Below are 26,121 nucleotides of genomic sequence, written 5' to 3'. Positions count from 1 at the left end.
TTGGTTCTTTTCGGTTTGTTTTGTTGGATTTATATTAAGTGTGCGGTCAATTAGATTATTTGTAATGTTTATAGGGAAACCATTATTAGTTAATATATTCCTAATTATTTTAACATTTTTGTGTAGAAATTTTTTATCACTCAGAGTGATAACTTTGGATATTAGTTGATTTGCTGTGTTAATTTTCTGCCTTATAGGCTGGGTTGAATGAAAATTTATTAAACGACCAGATGCAATGGGTTTTGCGTACCAATCCGTTATTATTTTGTTTTTCTCTCTATAAACTTTTATATCCAAATATGGAATGCATTGATTTTCTTCTTTTTCAAGTGTGAATTGTATTTTTTTGTGATAGTTGTTGAATGTTTCTAGTTAGTTGTTGAATGTTTCTAGTTACTAGAAACATTCAACAACTATCACAAAAAAATACAATTCACATTTTAGTTTGGATTTGAAATTGTGAAAAATTCGAAATACATTACATTTATTTAAATTGTAGAAAATACCAATAGTTTACATTTCCCAGTAAAAACATTTTTCTTTTCTTCATGAGCTATCAAAGTGCTTTAAAAACGTGCTAACGCCAACTTAAATTTCCAAATTCAGACTCGACTTCAAGTAGAAATTATTGTATATATACGTTTTTAAAATAAAGTGTTGAAAAACATCTTCTATTTTTGAACGCTATTTTGGTTTGTGGTTAAGATGTAAAAACTCCTCACATTTAAAGACTATTTCATTAATTCTTCCTTCTTTCATGAAAACATACCCATTTTTAAGTTGAATCACTTAATTATAAGGACAAAACGACTTTATCGTCTTTTGGACAAGGAAAACAGTTTACATAAAAGAAATTCACAAATGCTATTATAACCAAAATTCGCAAATTTTAAGGAGACGACAATATTTTTTCAGTGCACAAAGCTATTCACATCTACTATTTTAATTTAGTAATATCGTAATAACTTTAGAATATTATAATAACATAAAAAAAGGATAAACGAGTCAAATGATAATATTCCCAATAATTTACTGACAGTTTATCTAACAAATTTGTATGGTAATAGTAGATTTAAAGTTTACGATAACTTTTATGTATATAATGAAAAAACTGTACAACAAGGTGTATTTGCTACAAAATTGCCCGCATAATGGCTGGACTCATTATTAATGTTTCAACTAAGCTTTGAAATATGTGGAAACCCTTATACTTGCAGCAAGGCCGATTTATCCATATTTCAATAGAAACATGTCGAAAATAAAAAAAGCCAAAAATAGCTAAAAGGGTCATGAAAAAAAGCCAGAAAAAAAACTAAAAGCTAAATGCATTTTTTTCCCGCTAAACGTCTTCAAAAAAAGCCAAATCTAGCGGGAAAAAAGCTAAATTGGCAACGCTGTTGGGAGTGCATCATCTGGAAGTGCTTTTAAAGTTGTGCCTTTGGAAGAACTTCCAATTTTTTTTTGCTGGGCGTTAATATCTAAATCGATCTTTTCCAATTAATGAATTATTGATAGAAACGAGCTCGAGGTATGGTCGATCTAGGTGAGAATAAAATAACGAGCTACCACTATACCTAAAATAACCAATTATTAGGTAAAGTGACAAAGTAGCATACGTATTTTATTTACACTCAAAAAAAAAGTGAACTCTCTACTTCACTAAAGCCAATTTAACTTTGTTTTAGTTCATAGAATTATTATATATGGAGAAAGTTTCGCTTACTCTAATAATTTTTTGCGTACGTTAGTTAAATGAACTAAAAAACGGGACAAATTTATACACAAATAAAGTAAAAAGTTTTACTAAATTCGTACTTCTCCCAAAATAGTTCATTATTTCTTTAAATTTGTAAATTTTACTACAAATGCATCCATCATGAACTTCGTATGTCACTAAAGACATTCTTGCAATTTTGAACTCCAATTTTTTCTTTCAAACTACAAAATTTTCTTTAACAAGTGAACAAAACGAATTATGTCTAATAAATATTCTTGAATTTGTCAAAAAATATTTACTTATTTTTGTGATATCGGCGTGATGTCAGCGTTTGTAATACTGTTTAGTTCAAATTTTCTAAAAATATTAAACATTTTCTAAAATTAACTAAATGTTTTCTTCCTGGTGGGTTCACTGTTTTTTCACTGTATTCTAGTTATATAAGTTAAAGAGGGTAATTTGTTGTCGAACATTTTCAACTCGCAATCATTTACGGAAGCTAAAAAGTTCTTCTTCAAGTCAATGGCTAAATCAAGGAAACCAATACATGATAAGACATCGTGTAGTGTAAACGGTGATTGTGATTGAATGGTTAGATTTTGCGGATTGTTTTTAATGATTATTATTTTTCGTAAACAAGGGTAATTGGGTACTAAATAAGTTTATGCCATAATCACTTATGGGAAGTGAAAAGTTTATATTTTCATTCATTATTTATGAAATATCTACAACCAGGGCCAGGAATTAGACATAAAGTGGTTATAAATAAAACAAGTAAGGAAAGTCTAAAGTCGGACGGGTCCGACTATATTATACCCTTAACCACTATGTATACCAACATCTTAACACCTTCAAATTTTTAGGAGCTATATAAAGGTTTATTTTCCCATATACAAATATTTCAATATGAACCGATTTGGAAATTTTTTTTAAACTTTCACAGAATAAAATTTCGTAAATATTCATTTATGATTTATAGGTCGATATATACGAATTAGAGTATAGGTAAATTCGAATCATTTTTTGTGACTTTTCGACTGAACAGTGATTTTACACGGAACATGTGGGTATTTTGCTCATATTTTCTAAAATTGTCTAATTCTGAGCCGATTTTGATAAAATTTGGCACACGTTGCTAAAATTTTAATTGAACTCTCAGTGCAAAACATAAACATTTTCGAGATGAAAATTTGGCCCCCGTTGTCATATGAATCTAAATCGGGCGAAAGATATATATGGGAGTTATATCTAAATCTGAACCGATTTTAACCAAATTTGTCATGTGTTACAAGAATGTTAGTCCTACTGTCTGTGCAAAACTTCAAGTAAATCGGAGTGAAATTTTGATATACGGTGGTCATATCTGTAAATCGGACGACAGATATATATGGGAGCTATATCTAAATCTGAACTGATTTTAACCAAATTTGCTGTGCATATTTATAATACTAGTTCTACTCCCTGTGCTAAATTTTACGTAACTCGGGGTAAAACTTTGGCCTCTAGGGCTATAGGAGTGTAAATCAGGCGAAAGCTATATGTGGGAGCTATATCTAAATCTGAACCGATTTCAACCAAATTCGATATGCATACTTATAATGTTAATTCTACTCCTTGTGGAAAATTTCACGTAAATCGGAAAAATTGGCCTCTGAGGCCATAGTAGAGTAAATCGGGCGAAAGCTATATATGAGAGCTATATCTGAATCTGAACCGATTTGACTGATATTTTGCAAAATTTACGAGACTGACAATATTCGATTACACGAAATTGGAAGCAGATCGGTTGATAAATACCTCATTTATGACCAGATCGGTTATAAATATATATGACAGCTATATCTAAATCTGAACCGATTTTTTCCAAGATCAATAGGGATCGTCTTTGACCTGAAAAAGGACCATATGATAAATTTGAGGACAAATGGACTTAAAAAGCGAGCTGGACTTTGCACACAAAAATACATTAACAGACAGACAGACGGACATCGCTAAATCGACTCAGAATTTAATTCTAAGCCATTCGGTATACTATGGGTCTATGACTACTCCTTCTCAGCGTTACATACAAATGCACAAACTTATTATACACTGTACCACAGTAGTGGTGAAGGGTATAAAAATGTTGAAACAGTTTCTTACGCGAAAAAATATGAAACTCATTACAGGCATATACGAGGGTAGTTCGGAAACTTCTTAGCCTAGCACAAAAAGCGTGATATAAACAGAAAAAAGTTAAGTGTTTTGGAAACTTCCATCTCTGTTATGAACACATGTTAAGTTTTGTTTCGATCTGGCAACTCCTTCATATAGAAACAGGTGTTCAAAAAAGACGCATCCGTAATTTTTTTACAATGGAAAAATTAGAAATGCGTGCTGTCATTAAATGTTTACATAGAAAAGGTTTATCGGGACAAGAAATTCATAATGATATGATGATTGTGTTAGGTGAAAGTGCTCCTTCATATGCAACAGTAAAAAATTGGGTTGCTGAATTTAAATGTGGTCATACAAGCATTGAAGATGAACCACGTAGTGGACGTCCAAAAATAGCAACAACAACAGAAATTGTAGCCAAAGTGCATGATATGGTATTAAATGATCGACGAATAAAAGTGCGGGAAATTATCATGGGCATCTCCAATGATCGAGTCCATTTAATTTTGCATGAAGAACTACAGATGAAAAAGCTTTCTGCAAGATGGGTGCCGCATTTGTTAACAGTCGATCAAAAACGCATAAGAATGAACATTTATCAAGCTTGTTTGGATCGTTTTAAGCGAAATAAAATGGATTTTAAGCGTCGTTTCATAACTGTTGATGAGACATAGATCCCCCACTATACTCCAGAGGCAAAAGAAAAATCCAAACAATGGACAGAAGCTGGAGGAAGGGCCCCAAAGAAGGCAAAAACAATTCAATCGGCTTGTAAGGTTATGACAACGGTTTTTAGGGACTTCAAAGGTATTTTATTGATTGACTATCTGCAAAAGGGTAAAACAATAAATTCAGAGTACTATTGCAACCTTTTGGATCAATTAAATGTATAAATTCGAGAAAAACGTCCTGGCTTACAACACAAAAAATAATTTTTCATCAAGACAACGCACTAGCGCACAAGAGTGTTTTAACAATGGCTAAAATCAACGATTAAAGTATGAGTTGCTTGACCACCCAACTTATTCTCCTGAATTAGCTCCCAGTGACGTTTACTTGTTCCCAAATCTAAAAAAATCCCATGCTGGCAAGCGTTTTACGTCAAATGAAGATGCAATTACAGTTGTTAACCACTATTTTGAAGACCTTGAGGAAAACTATTTTAATCAAGGGATAGAATTGCTAGAAAAGCGTTGGACTAAGTATTGAAGTTTCAGGAGATCATATTGAAAAATAAAAATATTTTTGAAAAACTAACTATTCTCTTTCATTGATAGGCTAAGAAGTTTCCGAACCGCCTTCGTATACATTAAATGTTGGCCATCTAAGGTGTTAGAGATTCTCGTAAACAAGACTTTTTAGTTGAGCAAGAAATAATTACACAGAAAATATCACCAAAATACTTCCATTTAAAAAGTTGAAGTTGAAAAATTGTTCAATTAATAAATTAATTGATAAGATTGACATTAAGTTAATTAAGTCAATAATTGAAAACTTTTAAATTACTAATTTTTTGATACAATTATTTTTTTTAACAAACTCGGAAGACTAATTAATTTTTAATTAAAAATTTATTTCAAACAAACAATTTTTTAATCAAACTAAAAACACTAGTAATTGAAAATAATTATCTTTTTAATAAAATATATTGAGTTTTGCAATTGAAATTTAAATTAATTTATGCCCAATTAAAAATGTGATTGATAGACATTTCAATTAAAAAATTAATTCGATAATTTAATTTCGTTTCGTTTTTTGTATGTATGATGGCAATAAATATAGGCGGCCTTTAAGCAAAGATAAAATATAATTTTATTTAATTTATTGAAATTTATTTAAAAATCGATTACTTTTCCCTATTCATGTAATATTTTTTGTACATTTGTATATATTAAATATATATTTGTATATATTTTTTGTACTTAAAATATCCTTTATGATGAAAATTTTTTCGCAGTTAACGGTCTAACTGGTATATGGAATATATGGTAAGATGACGGATACGACCATAGTTTAAAAGTTGTTTAGCTAATCTATTTCTCATCGCTGGATAATTCGAATTTCCATACCTTTAATAGTATAGATCTGGCTGGGGGAGATAATTCATTTTATATGCTAACTTCTTATGCAATTTACATATGAGAATTAGTTTTAGAATCCTGAAAATAAGGCTTGGCTTTTATTTGAAGCGTTTTTATCTTAAATCTAAATATTCAATATATCAGTTAATTTCTTTAAATTAAAAATGTTTTCCTTACTTTAATAAAAATTTGCCTTACTTCAAAGACCTACGACGTTGGGGCGAATATTTCCATGATTTGTGTTCTAAATTTAATGAAAATACTTGATTCAAACTTAATTCAAATGTCATTAATTTAAAGAAATTTATCCTTAATATTTTGTAAATTTCGTATCCTATAATTAAGGTTGCATACACGCTCACAAAAAATCGCTTCTGTAACATATACTCCCAAACATATTTTGCTTCAAGCATATACATTTTTGGGTATTGCCCAAACATTTATATGTTTGATCTCTTCCAATATATAATATGTTTGAAAGCATATTGGTATAAACAATATATGTTTGGGTAGTCTAAGTTCCAAACATTTTGTATTTTTGCATCCAAATTCAATAATGTTGTCTTCCAAAAAACAATATGTTATTATGTGACCATATAATATGTTTGGAAGCATTTTGCACCCAAAAATATTGTATGCTTAAAAAAAATTCTCCAAAACAATATTGTGCTCAAAATTTTATTTATTTATTTATATATTTACAATCATAATGAATTATGAAAATAAACAGGTAATATAGGTGCTAACAACATAGGTTTTCGACCTGAATGCTCAAAATTTTGTTTCTGCCCAATTGTATATTCCCCGACATCTTTCTCACTTCCACGAGATTTTTTAGTTCTTAGCACCTTTTTCTGTAGTACAAACATTGTAGAAGAAATTATTCAATTTTATGATTTTTTTATTTTAATTTTACCTTTTGCCGGACGGGGACTCGAACAGAGGACCACACAGTTTGTAAGGATGAAAGAAGTAGCTGATCAATTGCCCAAGGAAAAATAAAATGTTAATTTTGTAATAACAAGCAACAACCACCAACTTAATTCAATATCGCTCCCTGTTAAATAGCGCTCCAAGCTACTAAACACATATATGTTAATAGGCTATTTCTAAATTAATATATGTTTGCATTCAAGCATATTATATTTACAAACATTTTATGTCCCAAACATAATATGTTCTAACATATTAACATATATGTCCCAAACATGTTATGCTAGTTTATGGACATTATATGCTTGCACTCAAAAATATTGTGTTTAAAAATTTGTGTTCCAAACATATAATGTTTATAGCCAAACATATGAAAAACAGTCTTTTTCAACCGTGTAATCTTCCATATTAGACCAATATTTTTTTCGGTGTACAATGCCTAGTTTCTAAACAACAACCTAACCTATAACTTTGAAACTAGATTTTAAAGAAATTGTACGCTTGTACAAACATACAACGATTATTATCCTATCTTAGTTCATTGGAAAATTTAGTCTAAAAGTGCTGAGAAGACTGCACGGATGAAAAAGACTGTTTTTCATATGTTTGGCTATAAACATTATATGTTTGGAACACAAATTTTTAAACACAATATTTTTGAGTGCAAGCATATAATGTTCATAAACTAGCATAACATGTTTGGGACATATATGTTAATATGTTAGAACATATTATGTTTGGGACATAAAATGTTTGTAAATATAATATGCTTGGATGCAAACATATATTAATTTAGAAATAGCCTATAAACATATATGTGTTTAGTAGCTTGGAGCGCTATTTAACAGGGAGCGATATTGAATTAAGTTGGTGGTTGTTGCTTGTTATTACAAAATTAACATTTTATTTATCCTTGGGCAATTGATCAGCTACTTCTTTGATCCTTACAAACTGTGTGGTCCGCTGTTCGAATCCCCGTCCGGCAAAAGGTAAAATTAAAATAAAAAAACATACAATTGAATAATTTCTTCTACAATGTTTGTATTACAGAAAAAGGTGCTAAGAACTAAAAAATCTCGTGGAAGTGAGAAAGATGTGGGGGAATATACAATTGGGCAGAAACAAAAATTTGAGCATTCAGGTCGAAAACCTATGTTGTTAGCACCTATATTACCTGATTATTTTCATAATTCATTATGATTGTAAATATATAAATAAATAAATAAATAACATTTTGAGCACAATATTGTTTGGGAGAATTTTTTTAAGCATATAATATTTTTGGGTGCAAAATGCTTCCAAACATATTATATGTTCACATAATAACATATTGTTTTTTGGAAGACAACATTATTGAATTTGGATGCAAAAATACAAAATGTTTGGAAATTGACTACCCAAACATATATTGTTTAGACCAATATGCTTTCAAACATATTATATATTGGAAGAGATCAAACATATAAATGTTTGGGCAATAGCCAAAAATGTATATGCTTGAAGCAAAATATGTTTGGGAGTATATGTTACAGAAGCGATTTTTTGTGAGCGTGTGGAATTTATCCTTAAAATTGTATAGATTTTGAATCTTTCAATTTAAGTTTACAATTGAAAATTAAATTATTTTCAATGATCTTGATCCGTAGAAAACATACAGCTATTTTAAACACTGTCCGTCAGTTAGTATGATATATCATGATATTTGATATTTTTCGACATTCGAGGTGTGACAGTATGAATCGCGTAAAATGATTAATCTTATCGTAACAATGTTTCAATGATAACATGTCTATTTCCAATATATTTCCAATTCCTTCACCAATGTCTTGGCAAGTCAGAATAACAATATTTACTTGGGTTTATTTATGGTAATCTCGTCAAACCACCAGCATGTTATATATGTACATAGAAGTGATAGAATGAAAGTATCATCAAAAGATTGAGAGCAATGTAATCTTATCAACAAGACATTGTATGTCAAAATGATAAGGACTGCTCTGTAAATTTTCCATTTTTTACAACAAAAGTTTATTTTACCATAATGTATTTTTCTTTAATATACTGAACCATGACATATCAGTCAATTTTCTACATCTTTTATTTCTAATATATCAAACCATCCAGCTTAGAGCCAACTGTATAATAATCGAAGTAACCTTATTCCAAGGAGCCCACGTGCAAAAATCAAATTTACAATTTAGTCATATCTGTTGTGCATGTCTTTTGATAAATTATGATAGAATTGTATACGGTCAAAAAATATTACTTGAATTCAAAAATTTTACTTGAATTCCCTTAAGGATTTTGGTATTGATTCCGAGCCAAGGTCAGGTTAGGTATAGTGGCAGCTACACGGATGAAAAATACTGTTTTTCATATGTTTGCTTATAAACATTATATGTTTGGAACACAAATTTTTAAACACAATATTTTTGAGTGCAAGCATATAATGTTCATAAACTAGCATAACATGTTTGGGACATATATGTTAATATGTTAGAACATATTATGTTTGGGACATAAAATGTTTGTAAATATAATATGCTTGGATGCAAACATATATTAATTTAGAAATAGCCTATAAACATATATGTGTTTAGTAGCTTGGAGCGCTATTTAACAGGGAGCGATATTGAATTAAGTTGGTGGTTGTTGCTTGTTATTACAAAATTAACATTTTATTTTTCCTTGGGCAATTGATCAGCTACTTCTTTGATCCTTACAAACTGTGTGGTCCGCTGTTCGAATCCCCGTCCGGCAAAAGGTAAAATTAAAATAAAAAATCATAAAATTGAATAATTTCTTCTACAATGTTTGTATTACAGAAAAAGGTGCTAAGAACTAAAAAATCTCGTGGAAGTGAGAAAGATGTCGGGGAATATACAATTGGGCAGAAACAAAATTTTGAGCATTCAGGTCGAAAACCTATGTTGTTAGCACCTATGTATATTACCTGTTTATTTTCATAATTCATTATGATTGTAAATATATAAATAAATAAATAAAATTTTGAGCACAATATTGTTTGGGAGAATTTTTTAAGCATATAATATTTTTGGGTGCAAAATGCTTCCAAACATATTATATGGTCACATAATAACATATTGTTTTTTGGAAGACAACATTATTGAATTTGGATGCAAAAATACAAAATGTTTGGAACTTAGACTACCCAAACATATATTGTTTAGACCAATATGCTTTCAAACATATTATATATTGGTAGAGATCAAACATATAAATGGGCATTGGGCAATACCCAAAAATGTATATGCTTGAAGCAAAATATGTTTGGGAGTATATGTTACAGAAGCGATTTTTTGTGAGGGTGTAGTTATTAGATTTAAAGCTCACTTCGACTATTAGTGCTACCATCTCTCTTGTGGTGAACATCTTTCATGCACGCACAGAAAAAACACGTTTGGACATGATTGCCGCATCCATTTAGTGCTTATCTAGAGTATGTACTTGTCGCGAAAACCATGTATTTTTAAAAATAAATTTCCATGTATTTTTAAAAATAAATTTTGGCTATAAGCATTTAAATGGTTCCCAGATGCCGCAAACAGGTCCTATTATTTAAATGATAGAATTTGAGACCATTACATGGTCGGGAAAATCATGTACCTGACCATTCAATTTTTTACTTTTTTGTAGGGAAAAAAGTATTTTTATAGGTTGGGTATAGACATGTCTAGAACCATTACATGGCCATAAAGACCATTTATATTTTTTCGTGACCATTTAATTTTTTAACTTTTTTGCAGCGAAACGAATTTTATAAAAACATTGAGCAGGTACACACGATTTTCATTTTGCGCGTCAGTACACTGAAAAAACAGTGAACCCACCAGGAAGAAAACTTTTGATTAATTTTAGAAAATTTTGAATAGTTTTAGAAATTTTTAACTAAACAGTATTACAAGCGCTGGCATCACGCCGATATCACAAAAATAAGTAAATATTTTTCGACAAATTCAAGAAAATTTATTAGACATAAATAATTTTTTTCACTTTTTAAAGAAAATTTTGTAGTTTGAAGGAAAAAATTGGAGTTCAAAATTGCAAGAATGTCTTTAGTGACATACGAAGTTCATGATGGACGCTGTTGTAGTAAAATTTACAAATTTTAAGAAATAATGAACTATTTTGTGAGAAGTACGAATTTAGTAAAACTTTTTACTTCATTTGCGTATAATTTTTTCCCGTCTTTTAGTTCATTTAACTAACGTACGCAAAAAATTATTAGAGTAAATGAAACTTTCTCCAAATATAATAATTTCATGAACTAAAATATAGTTAAATTGGCTTTAGTGAAATAGTGAGTTCACTTTTTTTTGAGTGTAGTGTGTTGATTGTTTCTTGGACTGGGCGGAGAATACGGAATTACTATGTTTTGTGTTTATTTATTTATTCAGAAGTGGCACGTGGTTTTATGTGAATACAAAAAAGGAAAGTGTCCTAAACTGAAAGCAGTTAGGAATAGTTCATTAACTAGAATAAGGCATGGAATTTTACTAATACTGTTTTCTTCACGGGGTATAACAATTTACTACTGAACAAGAAAATTTTATTCACTGATAACAAAGCATTCGTAAAAATAAACAAGAACCGAACTAAAACCAAGTTTCCTCAAATTTAGTAAAATTTCTTATAAAATGATAATTCTGAATTCCTTTATTATAGAAAGGTTATCATACATACGAATAACACTTAGCATAGAAAAATATTTTAGTTCATTCGAACTAAGAAGTATTCAATCCTTTCAAAACTTAAGGAAACACACTTGTTAGAATATAGGAAATTTTCCTATATTTCTTTTATCTACCTGTAATCGATACCAGTCACCGATGTAATCGATATGTTTGCGCGGAGAGATTGTTCAAAAATACACTGAAAAAACAGTGAACCCACCAGGAAGAAAAGTTTTGATTAATTTTAGAAAATTTAGAATATTTTTTGAAAAATGTAACTAAATATATTGCAAGCGCTGACATCCCGCCGATATCATAAAAATAAGTAAATAATTTTCAACAAATTCAAGAAAAATTATTAGACATAATTAATTTTTTTCACTTGTCAAAGAAAATTTTGTAGTTTGAAGAAAAAATTGGAGTTCAAAATTGCAAGAATGTCTTTAGTGACATACGAAGTTCAAGATGGACGCAATTGTAGTAAATTTTACAAATTTAAAGAAATAATGAACTATTTTGTGAGAAGTACGAATTTAGTAAATCTTAATGTTTCATTTGTGCATAATATTTTCCCGTTTTTTAGTTCATTTAACTAACATACAAAAAATCATTAGAGTAAAGGAAACTTTCTCCAAACATAATAATGCCATGAATTAAAATGAAGTTAAATTGGATTTAGTGAAAAACACAGAAAAAAATTTCCGCACTTAAACTAACGCTAAATTTAACTTATTTTATTGGAAAAAAATTATTTGCTAGTAGTTAAATTTTATTACTTTTTTTTTTGAAATTTTCTACAGCTTAATGAATTCTTACTTTTTTTAAGTATGTCTCAAAAATTGTATGAACTAAACGTGGGTATAAAGTTCAATGACCGTACACATAAGTTCAATATGAACTAAAGCAAACGAAGATTTTCGTACGATTCCCAAAAATAGTAAGAATGAACTACTGTATGGTTAAAATGGTGATGATTATTTTTTCTTCTATGAGAGGATGTAATTTCGTGAACTGCAGTTAAAAAGTACAACAGGGCAATAAATTTTCCTGGTTTAAACAACGCTTTGTGGAAATCTCAAAATGTGGAGTAAAATTTAGTTCAATTTTCGTGCGAGGTAGTTCATTCTTCCTATAAAACAGTTCACTGTTTTTCGGTGTTTAGGGATCACGCTATACGAAGTTCAACTTTCTTCACAATGAGTTCATTTCAACTTAAGGAAGGGGTCACTTTTTTCTGGGTGAACTTAGAGATGCTTTGAAACCCTCAGAAATGTCACCAGCATTACTGAGAGGGGATAATATATCGCTGAAAAAACTTGGTGTTTCAGTCGAAACTGGGGTTGTATGCAAGCCGAGTGTGCTAATCATTCATACCAATGGCTTAATTTCAGTGCTTCATTTCAATGAAGTATATAGTTTTAATAAATTCATATTTACCACAAAATAGTTGATAAATTCTTAAAATTCGTAAATTTTACCACAAATGCGACCATTTTGAACTTCGTATGGAGCTAAAAATTTTTTTGAACTCCAAAGTTTTTTCTTCAAACTATGATAATTTCTTTAACAAGTGAAAAAAAAAATAATTATGTATCACAAACAAATGTTCTTGAATTGGTCGAAAAAATGCTTACTTATTTTGTAATACAGTTTAGTTAAAATTTTCTAAAGTTAACCTAAATTTTCTAAAAATAAGTAAAAGTATTCTTCCTGGTGGGTTCACTGTGTTCTTGATCTATATAAAATTAAAATTAAGATACAGATTTCATTTATTGCATTTTCATTCTCTTTTTAATAAAAAATCATTAAATGAAATCTGTATAATGCTTTTAATTTTATAGAGTCTAAATTTAAAGCCAGATAGCTTCCCAAAGGTGTCTTTTTTTAAATTTAAAAAAGCCGTAAATTTGTCTAGGAATCAATACCAAAATTCTTAAAGGAAGGCTAACATTTTTCAATCCAATTAATATATTTTTTGAGTGTAGCAGCATTTCATACTATGATTGATCGAACCATTGAATGTTTGCTTCCTAAAATCCGTCCAAATGCTCGCATACTACCGCAGTATGCCTTAATCAATATTTAAAGTTCACAATGCATTTATTTTTTAACTCGAATGAACGTTTTTGACTATGTCAAATACACCAATTTTCAATCGATTCAAACTTATTTCACAAAATATATAAATATAGAACGATACAAACACATCATTCGTTATAAAATTACCTTCTATCTTCATCACTCATGAAATATTCATATCCCTTATTCTTGGCAGATTTATTCAAACGCAATGATCGTCTAAACTTCTTGACCAAAGGTTTATTGTTTTCGCGACCAACGAAATTTTTGAAAATTTGTGTACGCCTGCGTAAATAATCAAATTTTTCATAGAGTGTATGCCAAACAATACGCAATACTTTAGCACCATGTCCCTCTTCTGGCACATTGTCCTCTTGACCATGGACATCAGCATCGGATGATCTGGGAGATTTCCCATCTCTTTTGTGATTATTGTTAGAACCAACTGTTTTGGTTAATTCCAATGTTGATTTAAAATTTGATGCCGTTTCACAAATAACTGTCATAATGAGTTTTATTTAAAGGACCATTCACCCGCTGAGGAATTTCTTTTTGTTTCGTTATTATCACCGACCGACCAGACACAAGCTAACTTGATGTTGATTTTAAAATTTGTAATAGCTCTCTTCGAACGTTGTATGACCCGATATACTTTCAATTACGCGGAGGAGTGAGTGAATGAATGGTCAGGAAAACAACGTTTACTCGTACTTTGCTTTGACTTGTTGCTCTTCTGCTGCTATTTCTGCAACCGCTTTATGAATATAATGTTTTTATTGCTTAAATTAAAGAACAAGTGATAAGACCAAATAACCGACCTTTCTACAGTATTCGTGTATGAAGGAGGCCGAATGTCGATGTCGTCTGTAAAATCCATGCACATGTATTCGTTTGTCTGGCGATTCTTATAGCCGTTATAAATGTATGCGGTAGTAAATTATTCATATATAATTACCCATATATTTAACTGTCTATATGTAGGTACATACAATAGGGTGGAAATACACAAATTATGCAAAAAAGTCAGAAATTTTTTAAATAATTAAAAACCTAAAACACTAAAAACAAATGAATCCACCATTAAAGAAAATGTTAGTTTATTTTAGAAATGTTTATGTGTTAGCAAATAGTTTTAGACAAATACTATAAAAATTATTAAACTTAACTGTTTTATATTGTTTGATAAAATTTTTTATTTTGAAAAAAAAAAATTGGGGTTTAAAAATTGTAAAACTTTCTTTCTCTTTATAGGAAGTTCAAAACGTCTAAAATTCTTGATAAAATTGAAAATTCTCAACTACTTATATTTTTTCTCGTAGTTAGTTCTTGATATTACAAAATTTTTAAATTTACTATTATATTGTTTAATTTCAAGTTGAGTTTTCTTTAGTGAATTTTTATGTGTGGCAAGTAATTAATTTCATATGAACAGATCGGAAGTCTCACGTTTATCTGATTTAGTATATTTAATTTATAATTTAATTCAGTTTAAAATTAATTTTAAATTCCCCGTGTAAAAATTGGGGGATCTGATTTGATATGGTTAGATCGGAGCCAAGATATGGTCAGATCTGAGCAGATCCGAAAAATGGTTATATCTGGTCAGATCTAAATACTATGAAATTGGATCAGATCAGATCTCAAAAATGAGACACATCTAATCAGATCTAATTTGATATAATTGTATATTATTTGATACAATCGTATCTTTCGAGATCTTTCAACACATAAAAGCCCATAATTTGTATATAAAATGAGATCAATTGTTTTATTTAATAATACATATGTTTAATAATAATAAATATGTTTAATTTAAATTGATCCATCAAAGCTATTTAAGAGTATTGACAGTTGAGTTAGAGTGTTGTCCAAGGGTTTTTTCGTCTGTTTCTTCTGCTTTGGACTTAGACACGCGACTAAAGTATTACAGCGTTAAGGCAATCTGCAATGAAATTAAGTAAAAAAACAATTATTAAACAAATATAGGAATAAACAAATATGGGAATATATTGAACTATGTAAGCAAGTAATAGTATTGTTTTGGATCATTCTTCTTTAAGTTGCAATAAAAACTGCCATATAATTTTATGTTGCTTTTAATACTCACATTTAAAGTGTATTCGGGATTAGGTTAGGTATAGCGATAGGCTGTTATTTTAGGCTCATACATACTATTCAGACCATCATGACATCACAGTGATCAACATCTCACTTATCACTGACTGCTGCTCGATTCAATAATTAGCTCAATAACATGGGACCTCCTTGTTATAATCGAGTCCTATCGGCATTTCACGTTGCGCTGAAACAACTTAGAGAATCTTTGAAGCAGAAATGTCACCAACATTACTGCGAGCAGATAATCCACCGCCGAAATAATTTTTGGTGTTGGTCGGAACTGGGATTGAACCCGTGATCTTTTGAATGCAAGGCGGGCATGTTAACCAGTACACCACTGAGGTTTCCTTTTTTTCCAAATCTAGAAAATAGTAAAACAATATGAAAATGACTACTAAGGAAGTAACAAATACAATCTACTTACCTACATAATATCCGCAATAAAGGAAACGATATACACTTTATCAAAGGAACACATTTAAAACAATTATATTAAATTTCTTAATTTTCTCAGCTAGTCTGGCGTTAAATTTGTTTAGAAGTGATGCCCCTGACGGCGTTGACATTTGACATAATGACATTGAGGTTTAGACGTGTATTTCAAAAATCTTTTTAACTTGTTCATGATTTTTTTATATTATATTTTGGACCGTATTTAACCCCATATATAGTCAGATATGATGTTATATCTACCATATCTTATTAGATATAGTGCTATATATGGTCCTATCCAAGCATATATTATGATATATGCCAGATATAATTTGATATTATACTATATATGATGAGATCGGCAATTATATCTAACCAGATCTAGCACCATATATAGCATATCTGTGCATATCTAATTATGTCTGAACCAATATCTGAACAGATCCAATTAGATCCAATTTGATATTATTAGATAGGATTGGATCCTCCAATTTTTACACGGGTCGTCCAATTTGCAGAGACAGACCTATTACAGGACTGCTACCGATGTTCCACCTTATTGCAATTTTTAAATTTTCGTCAAATTCGATTCAAGTTGCGTAAAAACGTAACTCTGTACTAAATATGAAGTCGGTTAGAAAATTTCTGGGAAAGCTGTAGTTTAACACAAACAGGCAGTCAGACGAACGGACAGATATTCAGGAAATCGTTTCGCCCAAACAAGCTCAGTCGATAAGTCGCCTGCGTCTGATTGTGGACATAAGTAGAGTTTGGCTGACATTAAGTGCTGTCAATGATCAACAAAATGAAGGAAAGTAATCTAATTTCAGAATCCACCCACTTTGCTTGATATAACCACTAGAGCTCCAACGAAGCGGATTATTTTAACCGAAGACGATGTTTGGTATAAAAGGCAAAGGTTAGGTTAGGTTAGGTGGCAGCCCGATGTATTAGGCTCACTTAGACTATTCAGTCTATTGTGATACCACATTGGTGAACTTCTCTCTTATCACTGAGTGCTGCCCGATTCCATGTTAAGCTCAATGACAAAAACACTTTGCTTGATATAACCACTAGAGCTCCAACGAAGCGGATTATTTTAACCGAAGACGATGTTTGGTATAAAAGGCAAAGGTTAGGTTAGGTTAGGTGGCAGCCCGATGTATTAGGCTCACTTAGACTATTCAGTCTATTGTGATACCACATTGGTGAACTTCTCTCTTATCACTGAGTGCTGCCCGATTCCATGTTAAGCTCAATGACAAGGGACCTCCTTTTTATAGCCGAGTCCGAACGGCGTTCCACATTGCAGTGAAACCATTTAGAGAAGCTTTGAAACCCTAAGAAATGTCACCAGCATGACTGATGTGGGATAATCCACCGCTGAAAAACTTTTTGGTGTTCGGTCGAAGCAGGAATCGAACCCACGACCTTGTGTATGCAAGGCGGACATGGTGGCTGCCGTGGTGCAATGGTTAGCATGCCGTAAATCGCATGAAACCCCTCTGGAAAGAAAAGTAGTCACTCTAATTGGAATCACAAATGTTGAAAAATATCTCCTATTTTTGAACGTATTGTTTTTTTTGATATGTAATCAAGATACATAAAGTTAACAAACTTAAAGACGATTTCATTAATTTTAAATAATTTTTCCGAATTATTAAAGCCATGTTGACCTTAGTCAAACCAAATTTTTTTCCATATAAATATACCCATTTTCAAGCGAAATCACTTAACTATAAAATATACAAAACGACTTCATTGAATAATTCATCAACTTTTGGACAAGGAAAAAACTTTATAACAGAGAAATCTTCTATGCTCAGCAAAATTCGCATTTGAATTTGAATGACGTAAAATATTTGGCCTCATGTCAAAATGTTTTTCCAGTGAAGAGACAATCGAAAATGTAAATGCTTCGATACACCCCAATAACTATAATGAAATCGTTACTATTTTGTATATGTCTTCTCATTAAGATATCTCGAGTAATCCTAAACAGAATATAGAGTATACCAATCACGAAATAAATGTGTATTATTGGTGTGCTAATCGTTCTGTTCCTCAAGATAAGCAAAATATGATGAGATATTTTAATATGTAAAAATAAGTCTAAATGAAAAGAAATCTCGCAAAAGATATATTAGGGATTGCAGCCTAAATTCATATTTTCTACGCATAACCCATGAGAACCAATAGTCGTTACCATTACTGGAAGTTTAATCAACCCCGAATAATTTATAGATGTTTCTAAGACTTGTTCCAAACTCAAAAAGTTTACTTGGATCCAAAGATTTTCGCCTTCACTCACGGATTTTAGTATTTATTCCAAAGATAAGGCATCTTCAAATAACGACATTTGCACGAATAAATCCAGCCTTAAATGACACTCAGTCATTTTTAAACACACTGCACTGAAAAAAATAATGTCGTGAGGCCAAAGATTTCATGTCCTCAAAATACGAATGCGAATTTTGCTTGACATAGAAGACGCATAGAGTTTTTTGTCCAAAAGTCGGTAAACCCAGGAAATTTTGAAATTTTAGAATCAAAAATTTAAAACGGAAAAAGTTGGCGTGGTTAACAAAAATATACGTACTTAATGTTTAGACATATTGTGTGTTAAAAGGGTTAAATTACCCCTTTCGACCCCGAATTTTTACAGGTATCGCTAATTTTTTTTTTTACTTTTAATCGTGTTGAAGTCATTTAAGAGGCGTCTAACCAAAATTTCAGGTCGCCACGCCCATTCGTTTAGGCGGTAGAGAATGTTGCCTTTGTGCAACTTTGGGCAATTGTGGCTATAAAATAGTTTCTTTTGTAATGATAGACGTATTACGTTTTGTTTTTTTTTTTAAGTTTGTGGTTATTTTTACAGTAAATATATACGTGGATGCGCGCGTGAGAGAAATTTCATATTCACGAAGAAATATTTGTACTCACGGACGCCATGTAGGTAGGAATTCGCGATCACGCTAATTCACGAAATGAAAAGTCATACTCGCGCACGCTCACGTACGAACAACGTTTATGCCTCACGCTCGCGCACGATTCACGACAATTTTCGTGGCTCAGTGAAATTCTCATAATTCACGAAATTTCTCGTGACTCACGACAATATTTTTGATTCACGAAAATATTCGTGACACAACAATTACGAAAATTCTTGTAGGTTAGGTTAGGTTAGGTTAGGTTATGTGGCAGCCCGATGTATCAGGCTCACTTAGACTATTCAGTCCATTGTGATACCACAGTGGTGAACTTCTCTCTTATCACTGAGTGCTGCCCGATTCCATGTTAAGCTCAATGACAAGGGACCTCCTTTTTATAGCCGAGTCCGAACGGCGTTCCACATTCCAGTGAAACCACTTAGAGAAGCTTTGAAAACCTCAGAAATGTCACCATCATTACTGAGGTGGGATAATCCACCGCTGAAAAACTTTTTGGTGTTCGGTCGTAGCAGGAATCGAACCCACGACCTTGTGTATGCAAGGCGGGCATGCTAACCATTGCACCACGGTGGCTCCCGTGCGTTGGATCGTGTACGTGAATTTTTATTGTGATTTCGGAGAAATTTTACTCACTCACAATCACGAACACAATTTGATTTTTACTCACGTACGCACATTCACGTGATTTAGTTTAAATTTAATTCATGGCTTCGCATGAATCACGCGTGATACATGAAAATGTTTTGTTTTGAACCCATTCCAAGCGCCAATATTCGTGCTAATCCACCAATATGTTGCCAAGTAGGTCGATATCTTTGGCTTCCTCCCTTTTTACGATTCCTTCCAAATTCCTCCACAGCACTGCAGATATGTTCTACATCATCGCCGCATTCCTCGTCATGTCATTATCATTGTTTTTCAAATCTTTTTTTCTCTAGGTCTCATGTCCCAAAAATATGTAATTTTACTGCCACAATTGCCCAAAGTTGTCCACAGACAACTTTACAACTTTAAAAATTTCTCACCTGTTGTTTGTTTGCAATACTAAGATTTGACTTTCACAAATATTGTATTTGACATGTACTACAACAAATTTAATAAAAACTTACATTTTTGTTGTAATTTTTAAAACAATATTTTTTTCTTGAGACTTTTTGGGAAGATGTAATATTTTGCGACGACACAAAGATTATGCTCTACTTTCATAACGGACCTCCACAAGTTTGGCGAGAACTTTTGCACGGTACTTAGAGAGCCAGGATTGAAATATGAGGGTCGCTTATATGGGGGCTATATACAATTATGAACTTGATATGGACCAATTTATGTGTCATTGTCAATTTAACTTTATTTTAGTTCATGGAATTATTATGTTTGGAGAAAGTTTCCTTTGCTCTAATATTTTTCTGTGTACATTAGTTAAATTAACTAAAACCGAGAAAAAAAAAATATACACAAATGAAGCACAAAGATTAACTAAATTCGTGCCTTCCACAAAATAGTTCAGTATCTCTTTAAATTTGCAAATTTTACTACTAATGCGTTCGTCATGAACTTTTTATGTCACTAAAGACATTTTTGCAATTTCGAACTCCAATTTTTTCCTTCAAACTAAAAGTTTTTCTTTAACAAGTGAAAAAAACTAAATTATGTCTAATAAATTTTCTTGAATTTGTCGAAAAATATTTACTTATTTTAATGACATCGGCGTGATGCCAGCGTTTGTAATACTGTTTAGTTAAAATTTTCTAAAAATATTCAAAATGTTCTAAAATTAACCGAAAGTTTTCTTCCTGGTGGGTACACTGTTTTTTTAGTGTAGGCATGGTTGTTAACGGCCATATACTAGCACACCAAATTTCAACTGACTCGGATGAAATTTGCTCCTCCAAGAGACTCCAAAACCAAATTTCGGGATGGGTTTATATGGGGGCTATATATGTTTATGGACCACTTTTCGCATGGTTCTTAAATATCATATACTAACACCACGTACTAAATTTCAATCAGATCGGGTGAATTTTGCTTCTCCAAAAGGCACCGGAGGTCAAATCTGGGGATCGGTTTATATGGGGGCAATATATAATTATGGACCTATGTGTACCAATTTTTGCATAGTTGTTAGAGACCATATACTTACACCACGTACCAAATTTCAGCCGGATCGGATGAAATTTGGTTTTCTTAGAAGCTCCGCAAGCCAAATCTGGGGGTCGGTTTATATGGGGGCTATACGTAAAAGTCCGATAAGGCCCATTTGCAATACCATCCGACCTACATCAATAACAACTACTTGTGCCAAGTTTCAAGTCGATAGCTTGTTTGATTCGGAAGTTAGCGTAATTTCAACAGACGGACCGACGGTCATGCTTAGATCGACTCAGAATTTCACCACGACCCCGAATATATATACTTTATGGGGTCTTAGAGCAATATTTCGATGTGTTACAAACGGAATGACAAAGTTAATATACCCCACATTTCATTGCAATAGAATACTTTTTGATAGTATTGAACGATGACCCTATGAATTTAATAAAATCACAAAAAAAATCAAACAAAAAGTATATTAAATTGTGGAAAAAGACGTTTATATACTTAGTTTCTTAAATGTTTATATTTTGCAAACATTTTATTGACAAACTGTATGTGAATAATAATATAGGCCATACATTCTTCCCGTTTTAGGCCTATGCACATCTGGCAACCACCAAAGCAGCAAAATGTATAAGCATTCCCTGTTATTCGTATCTCAATGGCATTTATTAAGTCTATTGACACAAACTAAGCAACATCATCCCGGTTTTTTTTTCAGCATCGTAATTATTATCGTTGAAAGACAACCATATATCCCACACATGTATATAAATATATACAAAGAAGATTGATTTAAAAACAATAACACTCGTATAAATAACATTAAATTCATATGTACATATGTATTCACAAATTTTACCTCATATATTTTAATTAAAATATTTGGAGGATGGTATAGCACTTCAAGTTCTATGGATATTGAAAGTAATACTCACCAGGTGGAGGCATTGGCTGACCTGGAGCCATGGGCTGACCAGGCATCATCGGCTGACCAGGCATCATTGGCTGTCCAGGTTGTTGCACAATAGGGCCCTGAGGCGGTCCGCCATATCCAGGCTGGAATCCACCTCCCCCATTATATTGTGGAGCAAATCCTGGAGCAGGGGCACCAGCATAAGGCGGTTGACCTCCTCCATATGCCTGTTGTCCGGCATACTGTGGCTGCCCTGCGTATGGGGGCTGTCCGGCATATGGGCTTTGACCACTGCCAAAGGGTGCTGCTTCTCCATACGGCATTTGTTGTGGTACTGGAGAGTATCCCTAAAGGCGACAAAAATACATGCGTTAGAAATGCACAATAGAACAAGTTTTGTTAATTATGAAGAGCGACTAATTGCGATTGGTTCGCCCCACAAATTTTTGAAACGAAATAGCTTGAATCATTCTAAGCAAACATTTCAATATATAAAAGATTCACACGTCATGTGTACACTAATCATACACTCATAGAAAAATGTCAACTAAAAACAGCAGTGGGTGTATTTTTTTGTATATTCCTGACAATCAGGGCTCCCAATAAAATTTCAAGAAAAATCGTTACTTGTTACAGAAAAAATCGACATTATCGGCAATGTAAATACACTTACGAAAAATACTGTTTTTTATAGGTTTCGATGTAAAATATAACTCAAATTCTTAGCATATTATTTTTTAGTGCAAGTATATAATGTTCATAATCTAGAACATATTATATTTGAGACTTTACATTTTCTTAAATGTAATGTCACCGGGTGCAAACATATTTTAATTTAGAAATTATGTATAAACATATATATGTTTACAATAGAGGAAATAGATAAAGATGTTACATCCAGAAAAGGAATACGATCACCCCAAACATGTTTCAAGAGCAAATGTTATTTTTGGACGATGAACATGGGACATGTTTGTCGCAACTACGTATTTTCTCGATGAACATGGGGCATGTTTGTCGCAACTACGTTATTTTCTCGAAAATTATCTATCTGATTTCGGCAACCAAGTATATGGTTGCCGAGAAAACAAGAAATTCATAATATGGTGAATGTGTTAGGTGAAAGTGCTCCTTCATATGCAACAGTAATAAAAAATTGCAATTTTTTATTACTGTTTTATTACACGTTATTATTACACGTTTAAATTCAGCAACCCATGGGTTGCTGAATTTAAACGTGGTCATACAAGCATTGAAGATGATCCACGTAGTGGACGTCCAAAAACAACAACAACAGAAATTGTAGCCAAAGTGCATGATATGGTATTAAATGATCGACGAATAAAAGTGCGTGAAATTGCTAATATCATGGGCATCTCAAATGATCGAGTTCATTTAATTTTGCATGAAGAACTACAGATGAAAAAGCTTTCTGCAAGATGGGTGCCGCATTTGTTAACAGTCGATCAAAAACGCATAAGAATGAACATTTCTCAAGTTTGTTTGGATCGTTTTAAGCGAAATGAAATGGGTTTTAAGCGTCGTTTCATAACTGTTGATGAGACATGGATCCACCACTATACTCCAGAGACAAAAGAACAATCCAAAGAATGGACTGAAGCTGGAGGAAGTGACACAAAGAAGGCAAAACCAATTCAATCGGCTGGTAAGGTTATGGCAACGGTTTTTTGGGATTTCGAAGGTATTTTATTGATTGACTATCTGCAAAAGGGTAAAACAATAAATTCAGAGTACTATTGCAACCTTTTGGATCAATTAAATGTACAAATTCGAGAAAAACGTCCTGGCTTACAACACAAAAGAATAATTTTTCATAGCGCACCAGCGCACAAGAGTGTTTTAACAATGGCTAAAATCAACGAATTAAAGTACGAGTTTCTTGACCACCCACCTTATTCTCCTGATTTAGCTCCCAGTGACTTTTACTTGTTCCCAAATCTAAAAAAACTGTAAACCACTATTTTGAAGACCTTGAGGAAAACTATTTTAATCAAGGGATAGAATTGCTTTTTATTTTAATCAAGGGATAGAATTGCTAAGTGTATTGAAGTTTCAGGAGATTATATTGAAAAATAAAAATATTTTTGATAAACTAACTATTCTCTTTCATTGATGGGCTAAGAAGTTTCCGAACCGCCCTCGTATTGTCAATTTTGCTATTAAAATAATTTAAATTATTTAATTTTAGGTAATATCTTGAATAAAGTATTTTTTCCAATGAATCATTCTCAAACGAGCTTCTAATTTTAGTTTTATTAAAACTTCGTTCCATATTTGCTGTGGAGTGGGAAGAACCATAATTCTTTGTACGAATTTTCACAAAACTTGAAAAGCCAAAATGAAGTCCCCACGAGAGGTGTGCGCTTGACACGAAATACTCGTGACACGCGTGAATCACGTAAGTCGTGAACAAAATCCAAAGCAACTCTCGTGTATGTGCGTGAATGGGACTAAAATAAATATGTCGTACGAGAGCGTGCGTTAGAAATAAAAGTGCGTGAATAAAATTTCTGCAAAATCACGCTCACGAAAAATATCAAGATTTAATTCATACTCGTATGGTAACTGAAACTAATTTAGCTCTCGAATTATATTCTATTTTTGAATTTTGTTACCTTTGCTGATTTCCCTTTGGAAAATGTCGTGAGTCGCGTGAATCACTAGAATTATCGTGAATCGTGCGTGAGCGTGAGTCTTTAAAAGTAGTTCGTTCGTGAACGTGCGTGAGTACTGGTTTTCATTTCGTGAATGTGCGTGAGAGGGATTGGCTACCACACGTATCGTGCGTGAGCGTTCGTGAATAAACACTTTGCTTCGTGAATGTGCGTGAAATTTCAGTCAGTTCCCAAAAACTGTTCAAGTTTATTTCAATATTTTCAAAAATTAAGAAACTCTTGTGTAAAGATTGGATTTTATAATCCAAAATAAAGTTGCGAAATTCCTTAAAAATATCTAAAGGAGCCAATATCGCTAGTTTCGATGGAAGAATCGCAAAAAATCGGCATTTTCTATATTTTGAGTAAAAAGCGGCAAAATTCGTAGCCCTGCTGCCTACTAATATATCTAATATATCAGCATACATTTCTTATTCTGTTATGCCTTAATTTGAGATATATTTAAATTTGTTGAGTAAATACACGATACATTCTTAATATATTGTTTGTATTGTGTTACGATAACACCTACTTTAACTTTTTGTTTTATTTCAGCCGAACTAAAACATATTTTAAGAGTAATCGAGTTAAAAAAAATAGCAGACAAAGTTAGCTGCTTCAGCAAACAAGTACGACTTTCCCTTTTTCAGCAGATTTTCTGCTATTTTAGCAGATTTTTCTTTTGTGCCCATTAACAATTTTTTTGGGTGTATAAGATACTACACAATAAAATGCCATACTGAAAAAGAATCAAATCAATTACATTCTTATCATTATGACATTTATTTTCTATGTGCATATCGTTTCAAACAATACGGTTTTGTTGCATTTTTAACTGTATTATCAATTATTTACGAAGCTCACCATCAATTATGAGAGCCTGAAATATTGGGGAGCCACTATACCTAACCTACCTAACCTAAACTAATTATTCATGAAATTTGTGTCGTGCACCCAGAAAAAGTGTCTTCGGAACTAAAGGAAAAAATGTTCATCAATTTAGTTTAGCCATTGCATTTCCATAAAGTTAAATTTTTGTTTAAAATAATAAAATTTACTTGCTTCAGTAAAAGAATCCTAAACTGAAAACAATTAGGAATAGTTCATTAACTAGAATAAGGCATGGAATTTTACTAATACTGTTTTCTTCGCTGGGTATAAGAATTTACTACTGAACAAGAAAATTTAATTCACTGATAACAAAGCCTTCGTAAAAATAAACAAAATCTGAACTAAAACCAAGTTTCCTCAAATTTAGTAAAAATTCTTAGAAA

The 26,121-nt window shown here is 31.8% G+C and overlaps 1 protein-coding gene and 1 long non-coding RNA gene across 4 annotated transcripts in view; both read right to left on the bottom strand.

Annotated features, from left to right (window-relative positions):
- scramb1 (phospholipid scramblase 1) overlaps window positions 1-26,121 on the bottom strand; it is a 51,951-nt gene that overhangs the window by 14,449 nt on the left and 11,381 nt on the right. The window contains exons 1-2 of one of the 3 annotated variants that reach the window (XM_075304160.1): window positions 13,809-14,334; window positions 5,415-5,422 (exon numbers count right to left, since the gene is read on the bottom strand). In XM_075304160.1, the coding sequence (XP_075160275.1) occupies window positions 5,415-5,422; window positions 13,809-14,167 (367 nt within the window). In that variant the 5' untranslated portion in view covers window positions 14,168-14,334. Of the gene's footprint in view, window positions 1-5,414; window positions 5,423-13,808; window positions 14,335-22,194; window positions 22,520-26,121 lie in introns of those variants that run through there. The other 2 variants (XM_075304157.1, XM_075304158.1) reach the window with 2 other exon arrangements.
- LOC142233291 (uncharacterized) lies at window positions 15,403-16,496 on the bottom strand. Its single transcript, XR_012721378.1, has 2 exons — window positions 15,769-16,496; window positions 15,403-15,603 (listed from the first exon to the last, which is right to left on the bottom strand). It is a non-coding gene; the product is annotated as an uncharacterized LOC142233291 (long non-coding RNA).

The sequence above is a fragment of the Haematobia irritans genome, chromosome 4 (assembly GCF_050003625.1).
Source record: "Haematobia irritans isolate KBUSLIRL chromosome 4, ASM5000362v1, whole genome shotgun sequence".
Lineage (NCBI taxonomy): Eukaryota > Metazoa > Arthropoda > Insecta > Diptera > Muscidae > Haematobia > Haematobia irritans.
This window is presented reverse-complemented; position numbering and strand designations above follow the sequence as displayed.